This window comes from Anas platyrhynchos, chromosome Z (assembly GCF_047663525.1).
Source record: "Anas platyrhynchos isolate ZD024472 breed Pekin duck chromosome Z, IASCAAS_PekinDuck_T2T, whole genome shotgun sequence".
In the NCBI taxonomy this organism is placed as follows: domain Eukaryota; kingdom Metazoa; phylum Chordata; class Aves; order Anseriformes; family Anatidae; genus Anas; species Anas platyrhynchos.
The window spans coordinates 37,563,380-37,576,710 of NC_092621.1; the positions used below are offsets into that span (position 1 = coordinate 37,563,380).

Below are 13,331 nucleotides of genomic sequence, written 5' to 3' on the forward strand. Positions count from 1 at the left end.
TCTGGAAGTTAGTCTGGTGCTTAAACTCAGCACTTCATTCCCCCCCCCCCCCAATAAAACTGATCAGAAATACCTACTTTTCACATGGATGCCTTTTAAATATACTATACACTGTGCATAGTTGAGCAGACACTTTATGTGGATGTACAATTTTTTTTTCCCTTAGGGCATGCAGATTTGTCCCTTGCATTTCGAAGAGGAATGCTGCAGAATTATCTTGCTAAGATTAAGCAATCTAATTTTAAAGCCTGCAAAGGGTGTAACCATGGGACATAGGCTCTAGGTTAATCCAGAGACTCTACATATTTGGCAAAGAAAATCATCATTTGACCTCTACGTTTCTGTGTTCTGTGCATGATAGAAGAGTAATAAACCCCTCCCTGTTAAGGTTTGAGATAGTATCAATGTAAAAGAAAAAAAAAAGTCCAACATCTTAAATTAAAAATTCTTCAGAGGTACAAAACATAATTCTAAGGATTGAAGTGCTGAATTCTGGTTTTGGCAATACAGCAGGTTTAATAGTACTTATTCCTACAATAAATGTTATTATCAGTTACTTCCACAGTCTTTGAAAGTGACTGCTATGTAGTTTTCTTTAAAAACACTACTGCATCAAGTCTTGGATTGATGATCACCAGTGTTTGTGATCGTCTCTCAGCTGCTAGGGAAATTAAGGAAACCAGAATAGATTTTATATTTATCTTGTAACAATCGCTTATACTGAAAAATATGAAAAACTGTTATGAAGCAACGCCTACTGAGTGCATTCCTTTGCTTTTTCCGCTTAATGTTAAGATTCCACTCTGCATTAAAGAGCTGGTAGGAGATAAATACAGACGCACCGTTACGGAGCGGTTGGTATACCGCTTGAGGTCCCTCTCAAGCTGTCTCATCAAGGTAGAGACATGCCAGAACAGTAAGTCCTGTACAGACCACAAGCATGTTGACAGTTGTGATAGTCTTGAGAACAAAATATTTTATTCATCAATTAAACTATACTTTACAGTAGTATTTACTAAATAAATTATATAATTTCTCTTTTACAAGAAATAAACTGAAGTTGAAAATATTCCAAAGACAATATATATACACAACATAAGGCCTTGTTATAAATAACATCTTTTCTTCTTTTCACCAACAGTGAAAATGTCTTTAGAGGTTCATTTTCTTCTAGTATGTGCAGAGGCTTACCCTAACCCTTGCATCAATTCCCATTTCCACTGACATGGATCTAAGTGATTACAACTGAAGGGTGAAAAACATGTGAAATTAATTATATTCACCACTGTGCTTATTTTTAAATAGGTAAAGCAGATAATATATTTTGCTTGTGCATAATTACAGAATGCATGCAAATGAAATCACTAAAGAGCTGATAAGAAAATATTACTTTTGAGTCCAAAAAAGGTGATTGGCAATACAGTAGAAAGCAGCTCGAATATGCAGGTCTTCACAGTTCAGCAAGCAACAGCAGATGATAGTGGAGTGTGGAATGTTTCACATCACTTTTGCCAAGTCCATCAATCCTTTCTATGGTTCAAAGATCCTGACGTTTCTTAGAAAAAGTTCAGTTGATTATTATTCTTTGTCTATTAGGCTCAGCGAATTCCTCCTTCTTAAACAGGAGTGCAGAAAGTGCTCTTCATTAACCACGGTCACTTCTCTGTCCTGGTTTTATTCTTCATGTATTCTTTATTACTGGAAATACAGAAATAAGAAGCAAAATCAGGAGCTGTGTTTATTTGCTTTCTTACAGAATTATAACTTGGTAACATTTCTATTCACCTAAAGAGCACACAGCACAGTTCAACAGTGATTCTGTATTTATCTTGCCCCCTAAAAAAAACTACTGGGTATCTTTTTTTTGAAGACAATCCAAACTGAGGGCACTCAGCAGTTCACAACAGCTTTTTTTTTTTACCTTGCAGAACTGACTGGAGCTCAAAAGAAGTGTTAGGGGACAAAAGTGCAGTTTTTGCGTGTCTTCTGTAAAAGTCCTGAGAGCTCCTGCTGGATAGTTTCCCAGTTGAAAAAACATACCTATCCAAAATCTTTCAAGAACAACTTATGTTCAAGATCAGAACAAACTTCTATTCACTATAAATAAATAAATAGTTAAATTAACTTGCTCTTACTGTAGAAAACTAAAACACTATCTTCCACTGAAGCAGCTGTTAAATAATACAAATAGTTGATCACTTCTTAGTATCTCCATTGAGTCAGATTAATTAAGGAGAGGCTAATCTTGTCTGGAAACAGCAACAACAAAAGCTCTGAAGGCATTTTGAAAGCTCATCTTAGAAAGTGAACACCAGTAGATATAAATCAATATTTTGATATTGATATTATTTATTATGACTTCTGGACTTAGACTTTGAACCCGGCAGAATGATACTAAAATGCTGCAAGCTTCAACCTGCCCCTGTATTGTGCACTACTGTTATAGTCAGTGTGTTCATAACCTCTGATGGTTAACAAAGTGCTATTTTCTCAAAGGGTATTCTGTATTTAGCAATGAAAGACTGCTGCCATATATCTACCTGACTGCCTGCACGTAGAAAAGTAGTCAGTCAGTCAGTAGGTACTTACAGGATGCAGAGCAATTGAATATGCAAAGGCAAATTGTTGGACAAGTGAGTAAAATTAAGGTAAGAAGAGGATGATGTGAGGCTAACAAGAATTAAAAAAAAAATTAAGATCAGTTTGGAGAAAAAAGGTTGAGAAGCACAGGGTAAACAAAATAATCCGTTATGAAGCTGACATAAATGACTGAAAATTTTCACTGGTTGCATCTAGTTTGTGTCTGAAAGTTCATATCTGAATGACAGCAAGTCCATTTCTGACAGATATAATGGTGATTCAGCACAACTTCAGACCCTCTGGCTTTGTCACTGCTTTTTACTCTCTAAGGAGATCAGCAATATTGTTGATGCTAGCTTTATGATATTCCACTACTACACAGTTTTGACCATATTATTCTTGTTGCCTTACCTCTGATCCTTCCAAAGCATTTCAAAGAGATTAAGGATGCAAAAACTATCTGCAAAATTTATATAACAGAATTGGAAAAGATTGCCCTGACAGAAACAAACAGCAACTGCTAACTGTGTGAGTCAGTCACAGAAACGCTGTGCATGTGGTGGGATTCAAATATTCATCTTTATGTCAAGTGCAATCCAGTTCTGTACATATTATTGTGGCAAAACCTCTGTCTATTGCAGTGCACGGAACATGAAGCTCTGAGAAACTGTCACCACTGCACACTGTATGCGTTACTTTAATCACTGATGTAAGAAACTGCACTTTCTGAAAGAGACAGTTTGGCCATAGCAGTTGGGTCTGAAATGATAGTTAACATACAAATGACTCTACCAGATGCATTCCTGTAATTACTGTCCGAGATGTCTTGCACTGGTTCTATAATGTATTTGCAATATTTTAGCCTTTCTCTGTTCCAATTCTCTTTTCACAGATAAGAGTAAATTGATTTCTTTATATGGTTGATTTTCTTCATTAAAATCCTCAGGGCATGAGAACTTGTAGCAATATACACTGTCATTTTAGCACTTGGCATACTCAGGCAATGTATTAATAGTAATATGAAATGGTGTGTTTTTAATTTAATCAAGCACATAATTCCCATATCTGATTTTCATGGAAGGGAGACTGGAGCGTTGCTTCCTGTGTAACACTGCCTCTGCAAACACCCCTGCCACACTATATTCTTGCTTGGTTGCTGTTTCACCTTACACCAGCCTTCAGTTTTATGAGAGACAGACTCTTCCCCTGCTCTTGTCTAAGACAATATGTGGATGGATACAGGGATAAAATAGGTAAGATAGGAAAGGAACAGTTGCCTCACTGCATGGAACAACTAGGTTTTCCACTTTCAGCTTTAAATAAACTCTACTTTGAGGGATGACTGCTTGATTAGTTCCAGTATGTGCATGTAATATACTAAGGATTATCCTGCTCTCAGGGGATACTCCTTGTAAGTGTCTGTAAATGAGGAGGCCTAAATTCTCTTCTCACAGTCCCAGAATTAACGTTCAAGCTACCATGCTTTTTCATCAGTATCCTTAGTGGAGACGGGGAGGCAGAGAAACTGAAGGAACCAGAAAGACAGTAATATATCTAAAATTGAGGTATGCATCACAGTATGACTGTACACTTAGTAGCTTGTTCTTAGATATATCCTGCTTAGGAATTGCTTTAATTTTAGGCACAATTGTTACTGCTTCAAACAGCACTCTGAAGAAATCTACAACATGATTGGAATCAAATTAAATTTTATGAAAGAGAAAATCAAAAAGTTCCTGAATGAAAAACAAATGCCTTGTCAAGAAATTATGGTAGAAGGACAATCCCATACTTGAAGTATCTGATGAGAATCATAGAAAGGCTTGGTTTGGAAGTGACCTTAAAGATCATCTAGCTCCAAACCCCCTTCAAAGGACCTGGTTGCCCAAAGCCCCATGCAGCCTGGCTCTGAACACCTCCAGGGATGGGGCATCCACAGTTTCTTTAGGCAACCTGTGCCAGTGTCTCACCAACCTCAGAATAAAGAATTTCTTCCTTATAGCTAATCCAAACCTACCCTCTTTAAGTGTAAAACCATTACTTCTTGTCCTATCTGTACACACCCTAATGAAGAATCCCTCCTCATATTTCCTGTAAGCCCCTTTTAACAGCAGCAAGGCTTCTATTAAGGTCTGCCTGAAGCCTTCTCTACTCCAGGCTGAACAACCCCAGCTCCCTCATCTTGTCTTCATAGGAGAGGTGCTCCAGCCCTCTCATCACCCTTGTGGACTGGACTAGTTCTATCAGGTCCATGTCCCTCTTATGTCAGGGGTCTCAAAGCTGAGAGCAGTACTCCAGGTAGGAACAATCTTTCATTTCATCAGAGCCAGGTGGGAAAATTCTTCTCTGCAAGGAGTTTACACTAGAACAGAGCTAAGGGTGGTGAAGCAAAAACAGCTCAAGGGGTGAAAATATTTCTAAGAGACAATAATTGAGAAGATGAGGAGTTAGATTGTAAACTGGCAGTTGGGAGGGTTTGAATATGAGCTAGAAAGTGCTCAACATACAAAATACATAGCTATGGGATTGAGAATAGAAGAATAGAGCACTGAAAAGTATGAAGAGGGAGACAGTTTTGCTAAGTCTCTAAACAGGTATTTTATAGACTAGTACTTGTAAATCTACTTAGTTATGCATCTACAGCAAGATTAAATATAAAATTGATGCTTAGCTATATTTTAAGACTTCAAAATCCTATAATAAAATTAGCATTTCAGTTCAGTTTGGGGCTCCTTGCTACAAGAAGGACATCGAAGTGCTTGAAAGAGTCCAGAGAAGGGCAACAAAGCTGGCCAGGGGCCTGGAGAACAAGTCCTACGAGGAGCGGCTGAGGGAGCTGGACTTGTTCAGCCTGGAGAAAAGGAGGCTCAGGGATGACCTTATTGCTCTCTACAGGTACCTTAAAGGAGGCTGTAGTGAGTTGGGGGTTGGTCTATTCTCCCACGTGCCTGGTGACAGGACGAGGGGGAATGGGCTCAAATTGTGCCAGGGGAGTTTTAGGTTGGATGTTAGGAAGAACTTCTTTACCAAAAGGGTTGTGAGGCATTGGAACAGGCTGCCCAGGGAAGTGGTGGAGTCACCATCCCTGGAGGTCTTTAAAACACGTTTAGATGAAGAGCTTAGGGATATGGATTAGTGGAGGACTTGTTAGTGTTAAGTCAGAGGTTGGACTCGATGATCTTGAGGTCTCTTCCAACCTAGAAATTCTGTGATTCTGTGATTTAAGTACCAGCTGAAGCTGCCTGAACTGACATAACGAATAGGGTTTCAGAGAAATTTTAAGACACCATGTATTTCTAAAGGAAGAAGGAAAAACTGTTTTAATGTTTTGCTTTGTGCATTTATATACCAAAATGCAAAGTACAAGAGTGTTACCTTTCTCTATTACTAGCATATGTACAGTGACACTTTCTATTTATTTCAGATGGCATCTTTTGCTCCTAAATATCACAGAATATCACATAATGGGGTTGGAAGGAACCTTAGAGATCATATAATTCCAACTGCCCTGCCATAGGCCGGGATGGCACCCACTAGATCAGTTTGGCCAAGACCCCATGCAGCCTGGCCTTGAACACCTCCAGGGATGGGGCATCCACAGCTTCTCTTGGCAACCTGTTCCAGTGCTTCACCACCCTCTGAGCGAAGAATTTGCTCCTAACCTCTTTTAATTTAATACTATTTCCCCTTGTCCTATCATTACCTACCCAAGTAAAGAGTCCTTCTCCATTCTTTTTACAAGACACCTTTAAGTATTGAAGAAATGTAGTAAGGTCTCCCTGGAGCCTTCTCTGCTCCAGAGAACATCTCCAGATCTCAGCCTTTCTTCACAGAAGAGGTGCTCCAGCCCTCTAACCATCTTTGTATCCCTCCCAGGTGCAGCACTTTGCACTTGGACTTGTTGAACCTCATGTAGTTCACATGGGCCCACTTCTCCGGCCTGTCCAGGTCCCTATGGATGGCATCCCTTCCTTCTGTTGTATCAACTGTACCATTCAGCTTGGTGTCATCTGCAAACTTGCTGAGGTTCAAGTCTATGTCATTGATGAAGATATTGAAAAGCACTAGTCCCAAGACAGACCCCTGGGGGACATCGCTTGTTACCAGCCTCCACCTGGACATGGAACCATTGACCCCTCTGGGTGTGGCCTTTGAGCCAATTCTTTATCCATGGGAATGGTCCACACTTCAAATCCGTATCTTTTCAATATAGATATTAGAAGGTTGTGTGGGACTGTGTCTAAAGTCGTACAGAAGTCCAGTATCTGTTCTACTACTGAATTACATATTTATCGAAGCAAGAACCCTTTAATATTTTAACTCTCTGTGGAGTAAGATTTCAAATTCCTGTTTTATAAAATCTTTTCTTATCTTTCTGTAATCTTTAATTTAAAAAAGTAACTGTTTTTATAGTGTTTTTCACTGTTTGGTATTAGAATATTTGGAAATAACTTAGACTGGCTTACACTTACTGCTCAGTGCCAATGATGTTTTAATCATATTTTATTAATAAAATCTAGAATGCTTCATTTAGGATCTGGGCTAAAAGATTTAAGAGAAAATAAATCAAGGGAATTTTAAAGTAAACTTGGATTTACTGACATAACAGTGCTGCTTAGAGTTACTGGTGCAGTAAATGCTGCTTTGCTGAACCTGGTCTTTATTGACAGCTGCGGAATTCTATGCCCAGACTCGCCTTTGAGTTGCGAACTCAAGATGTCTCTGTGTCCTAGAACAAAAATTCTTGCCACTACCAGAAAAATTCTCAATTTTGACATCAGCTGTGGAGTGCAAGTCTGCATAGGTTTCCCTTAACAATGGCTCATTGTCCAGGTGGAGATCAGTAATGAGTGGTGGTCCTCAGCGGTCAGTATTGGGACTGGAGCTGTTCAATGTCTTTGTTAGTGACATGGGCAGTGGGATCAAGTGCATCCTCAGCAAATTTGCCAATGAGAGCAAATTTTTTGCTCATGAAGCCCCACCTGGAGTGCTGCGTTCAGCTCTGAGGCCCCAAGCCCAAGAAGGATGTGGACCTTATAGAGTAAGCCCAGATGAGGTCCATGAGATTAGAGGGCTGGAGCATCTCTCCTATGAAGACAGGCTGAGGGAGTTGGGGTTGTTCAGTCTGGAGAAGAGAAGGCTCCAGGGAGACCTCATTGTAGCCTTCCAGTACCCAAAAGGGGCCCACATGAAAGCAGGAAAGGGATTCTTTGTCAGGGGCTGCTATGATATGTCAAGGGGTAGTGACTTTAAACTAAAAAAGGGGAGATTTAGATTAGATATTAGGAAGCAATTCTTCACTCAGAGGGTGGTGAGGCACTGGCACAGCTTTCCCAGACAAGCTGTGGATGCCCCATCCCCGGAGGTGTTCAAGACCAGGTTAGATGGGGCTTAGAGCAACCTGATCCAGTGGGAGGTGTCCCTGCTTGGGGGTTTGGAGCTTGATGATCTTTAATCATCTTTTCTACCCTTCCAATCCAAACCATTCTATGATAAACAAGACTGTTATAAACCAAAATCAAAAGTTTTAAACAACAAGTGGTTTCTCTGTTAAGTGGGGCCAAGAGGTTAGGCTGTACCTGATTACTTGTCCATTTCCTGAACATTTCAGCATTTATTGTCTCTCTTTACAGACTATTCATACCAACATCATAACAACAACAGGCCCACAGGAATAGACTGATTTAATGGTCTACTTGCTGTCAGAGTTAACTAAGTGGTTCTTTATCTAATTGGTTGCTTGTACCTGCTACTGTTGTTCCAGTGGAGGCAGGATAGACAAAAGCTTCTCCAAGCGTGTTGGGACTATTAAGCTAGTAGCTATTAAGTGGGTACTGTACATACTCAATGGCTGCTGGCTAAAATGAAAATACATCAGAAGCATGGCCAACAGAGAGCAGAAGGGAGATCAGAAACAAACATGATTTATTTGGGATCTCATAAAAAAAAAAGTCAGGAAATGTTAAAGACAGGACAAGAAAGAATGCAGTGAACTTCATCTAGAGGGAAAGCAACCATGACTGTGTGAAATGCTTGCTAGAAGCTAGTTAAAAGTCTTTGCTTTTTTCCTTTACTCTCTAGTACTATTTTTGTCACGAAAGTCACAGACATTTTTTTTCATGAAAATAGAAGTAAAATATGACCGAGATACCAGGATTGTTTAATTTGTGCTTGAGGAAAACAAACCTTCAGAAAAAAATGCCAAGCTTAAACACCCATTCTACATTTTTACTGAAATTTTCAAAAGGGCCTAAAAGAGCTAGATGCATAAAACTTCAGTCAAATATAACAGGCATTGGGTGACTAGTATCTTTATGTCTGGGGGAGAGTGAGTACACAGCTGTTTGGGGCTCAGCTGCCCACCAGGGTTAAACCACAACAGCTGCAGATAACAAAAAAGTTTAAATGCCATCACAGATGATATGAAGACAACCAAAGATTCAGACTTAAGCTTATTGCTTATCTTTCAGCAGTCAGATAAACTGCTCACTAGGAGCCAAAGCAGGAAAAAAAAAAAAATCATTTTCTAATCATATTCCAGACACTGCAACTGGAGAACCCTTCAGAACAGAAAGGGGAGCCATTAACTTACTTTATATTGAGCTCTACTTCACTGTCTTTAAATTCACTTATGTAAATACAGAACTTGTCTCCCTGGGACAATTTACTCTATCCATTGTGGAATATTCAATGTGAAGAAGAAAGATTTTTTTTTCCTCTTATAAGCATGAAAAACAAGTAGTATGCCATTCCCCCCGTAACATTAGAAAAAAACCCTTCATTATTAACACCATAATTAATAGGCACATAGATTCTGGAAGGATTTGCTTTGGCAAGGTACTTAAGCATGTGTCTCATTTAAGAAATACCTCAATGATCCTCTGGTTCTTTAAGTTCAGCATTTATTAAAGTCCCTTGCTGAGAGTCAGTCAGAGGAAACAGAAACAGTTTGACAACTTACTAAGTAGACATCCAAAACTGAAGCATTATCATTTTCCGTCTCCAGTGTGCTCTGTTCTGAAGTCAAATAGATGGCACTGTCTTCTAAAGTATACGTTGAACTTGAAGGCAATCCTTTACTAGAAAGAGAAGGGAGACTACAGTTAACAAACAATACAAGCTGTAGACGAGCTCTGTCACGGCTGAAATTTTTAAATTTCTCTCTTAAACATACAAGCTTCAAATACTTGAAGAAAAGTAAATCAACAAGTATAGGTACCTTGACAAAAGATAGTTAATTGGGGTCTCATAAATTACTAGCAAACAAACCACACAGTTTCTACTTCGGAATTAACTAAAATGTTATCAAGAAGTAATACAATTCCTAAACTCTATTGAAAGAATTAAACTATGCCACAGTCAGTGTGGGATAATTTCATTAATTTCAAAAGAAGCTACTTCCACATTTAGCAGTATTTTAAAATGGGGAGAAAAAAAGAGATTCAGCAATTAAGCCAAGTAAGATTGGACTTTCTTGGGTAGGTAAGGGATCACCTGCAACCAGCAGTTCAGATATTAAAGTAGGAGATTCATGGAGCAGATACACTTCACAATCTCAATCATAGATATGATTTCTGTTCCCTACTATGGAGAAAGGATGTGAAACTAGAGACGGATCTGCACAGTAATCTTGTTTTGTTTTGTAAACACTGAGAACCACAAAGCTGAAATTGTCAAAGGTGTTTTAACAGAGTTAGGCACCCATTATCATTCATCTACAAGCTGCCAGAAAGTAATAGACTCCAGACTACCTTGAAAACCTGACTATCAGTTTTGCAGACCCATATTTCAAATGGTATTCGTTACCTGTTTACACATGAAATAAAACAAACAACTCAGCATTATAACTGGATATCAAAACATGGTTACAGCCATCAGTCCATAAATGAGAATTAGTTTTTCTCTCCCTTTGCAGTACTTCATACTTAAGATATGTTTCAGATTGAGCATAATTTCAGAAAGGATGAAGCTAGTATCCAAAGTAGAAAACAATCACAAGTGCTCAATAAAATAATGAATCACTAGTCGTCCTCACATCATATTAGCATTCAGTGCACAGCACTACATTTACCACATCGTAATGCTCCTTTTACTATATAGCATATTAAGCATCTTTTCAATAGTGAGATTATTTCATTTGTCCCAAAGGTGATCCAGCTCCCACTGACTCAGTACCAGTTTTCTAACACACTATTTGTATTCTATTAACCAACATTTCAGTCACATTGGTCTTCTGCCAACGCTCATTTTCCTGAAAGGGAGAGAACAGACAGGAAGGAAAAAATGGCTGTTGCCAAATGGTGACTATGTTTTATAATTTCCCACAAAATAAGTGCTATCATTAGACATACTATTCTTGGTAAAAGGAAGAAAAAAAAAAAAATCAAGAATCACTTTTGCTTGCAGAATTTTGACACTCAGTTCAGGCTTCAGGAGGTGCGAAGGCACCATATATGAAAACCATATGACAGAAGACAAATGTGCACAGAGCGACTACTACTGCTATAAATATATGCAAAGCCAATGGTCAACCATTCTTTCTGGGAAATAGTGTTCTGCATTACCAAGAACTAGTCAGGCAGGCTGCAGTGCATACCTGTCTTTTAGGTTTAAAAGGAAAAAAACAGTTGATGTAGTTATTCACTTCATGTACATAGGCCGCATCACTGCTACCTTTACTGCTGTTATACATGGAGTGGTAATTCGTGTCGAGAAAATGGTTGATATCAATAAAGAAGGGGGAGACGTGGGAGTGTCACAAATTAAGTGACTGAGCTGCAACCAACATGTACATGGAATTTCTGCATGAGTAAAAAAAAAAAAATAAGAGTATCATCTCTTAATGCAACATACTTGCTGGAAACAGTAACAAATTCAAATTACTGCAACAGCCTCATCATAGCTGCATTGGTGATCATTCAGTTTCAATGCAGACTTCTAATAGGGCAAAGACAAATTGGGAGTGAGGGGACAGAAGAGACTGACAGAAATTACATGGTGTATCAGAAAGAGCAAATTAATGGAACACAGGTTTCATACAATTTCCATGATGCACTTAGTTCTCATCCCTAATTTTTAGGCTGAAAAAGAAAAGCCAAAAAAAAAAGTTACTTTCTCCCACCCAGTAACGATTGTTTTATATGGAGTGGTAATTCATGACGAGAAAATGGTTGATATCAATAAAGAAGGGGGAGATGTGGGAATGTGTCCAGGGGGGTCGGAAAGCCCCGTGGTTGATGATAACATCAGACTCTTAACAATAAGGCCATTAGGAATGTGAAAGAGTTTAGAGGGAACAAAGAAGGGTGATTCAGGGGACTCCATGCAGTCTCTGCTTTCTTGTTCTCCAGCCCTTAAGGCATGGAAGTTGCTGGGTGTTTGCTGTTGCTGTTATATGCAAAGTTGTTTGACCAATGAAAAGTTGTTTTGAAAAGAACTGCTGTGGGGAGAAGGGTATAAGAGGGGAGCCTGCCCTCAAGATAAAAACGAAGGCAACACTATGAAGTTATGTCATCAATAAAGAAGCAGGAAAAAGGAGTGAAGAGGAACAGGCTGGCAGAATGGAGACCAGGACGGGAACAGGCACATTGATCGCCTCATGAAGATGGTCTCGGCCAGACTCAGCAAACCGCTCAGAGAAGCTCATACAGAAAGTCGCTGGAAATGGGCGCACCGGAGCTGGGAAGAAGCTGCGCATTATGGGGAATCATACGTCCTTAGAAACAAAGACTGTCCTTACAGCTAATTCTCCTTATTAACAATCAGGCAGTTTATGAGCCTGACATATGGGACCAAACTGAGGTGAAGGTGTGGGACTGCTACTAAAACCGACAGGGTTGCAGTAGGATTGCTCGGCACCTGGTGAGCAGTCTCTGAGGCCTTAAAGAGCCGTGTGGGGCCACAGTCAGAAACGTCTGGTTTGCCAGGCAGTGAGGGAGCTGCGGGCTCCTTTGCTGATCCGACTGCTACGCCATGGGCCCTCTGCTGCTACAGCCATGGAAGGCTTTTGCTGTTACGCCCCCTGCTGACCTGGACGTGCCTTTTGACCCAGGCCCTATTGGCCTTGAAAAGGAGATGGATATGCTTTGCTTCGATCTGGGAAGAACGGGATACATGAGGCCTGAAGACCGAGTTGCTTGACAACTTAAAGCAAGACATATTGTTCAAAAGGAATGGAAAATGGAGACTTGTTTGTAGTCAAAAAAAGGAATGGAAAGTGGAGACTTGTTTGTAGTCATGGAACTTAAAGGATTGTTTGTTACCTTTTCTGATTGTACATATGTGTAGGCATACTCGGGTTTAGTATGTAAAGCAATGTTCTGTATATTTAGAATGTCTGATGTTCATGCGTGCATGTTGGTGGAGCATAGACTCTCTGCACACCCAGCACTGTTTACTTGCCTTTTAGACCTTTTACAAATATTTTATAAATATTACAAAATTCAGATTGAGTTGAGACTTCATTTATAACACTGCTATTATTCTTGACTTCCTGCACTTGCATACACCTTTGCCCTCAGACTAGGTGAGAGCTTCTCCAATTCACACCAGTGAATTTTATTTTCTAATCTTTATGCATCAGAAGACCAAGACCTAGTTGACCTATTTTTCTGTTTAATTCACTGGCTTACTGTTACACTTGTTTTTCTTTCTCCCATTCCTATTTTTCAGTTAGAAAGCATTGTGCTTCCTTCGCTCCTAGTTTGTTAAGCTGTAATGTCTGTTGCTTTATAGCTTGTTCTGGACTGCAA

The 13,331-nt window shown here is 39.4% G+C and overlaps 1 protein-coding gene across 8 annotated transcripts in view; it reads right to left on the reverse strand.

Annotated features, from left to right (window-relative positions):
- Positions 1 to 956: 956 nt before the first annotated feature.
- Positions 957 to 13,331, reverse strand: part of PIP5K1B (phosphatidylinositol-4-phosphate 5-kinase type 1 beta) — a 113,216-nt gene continuing 100,841 nt past the window's right edge. For all 8 annotated transcript variants that reach the window (XM_027446911.3, XM_027446909.3, XM_072031588.1 and 5 more), the window contains 2 exons: positions 9,542 to 9,659; positions 957 to 1,698 (listed from right to left, as the gene is read on the reverse strand). In XM_027446911.3, the coding sequence (XP_027302712.1) occupies positions 1,696 to 1,698; positions 9,542 to 9,659 (121 nt within the window). In that variant the 3' untranslated portion in view covers positions 957 to 1,695. The remainder of the gene's footprint in view (positions 1,699 to 9,541; positions 9,660 to 13,331) is intronic.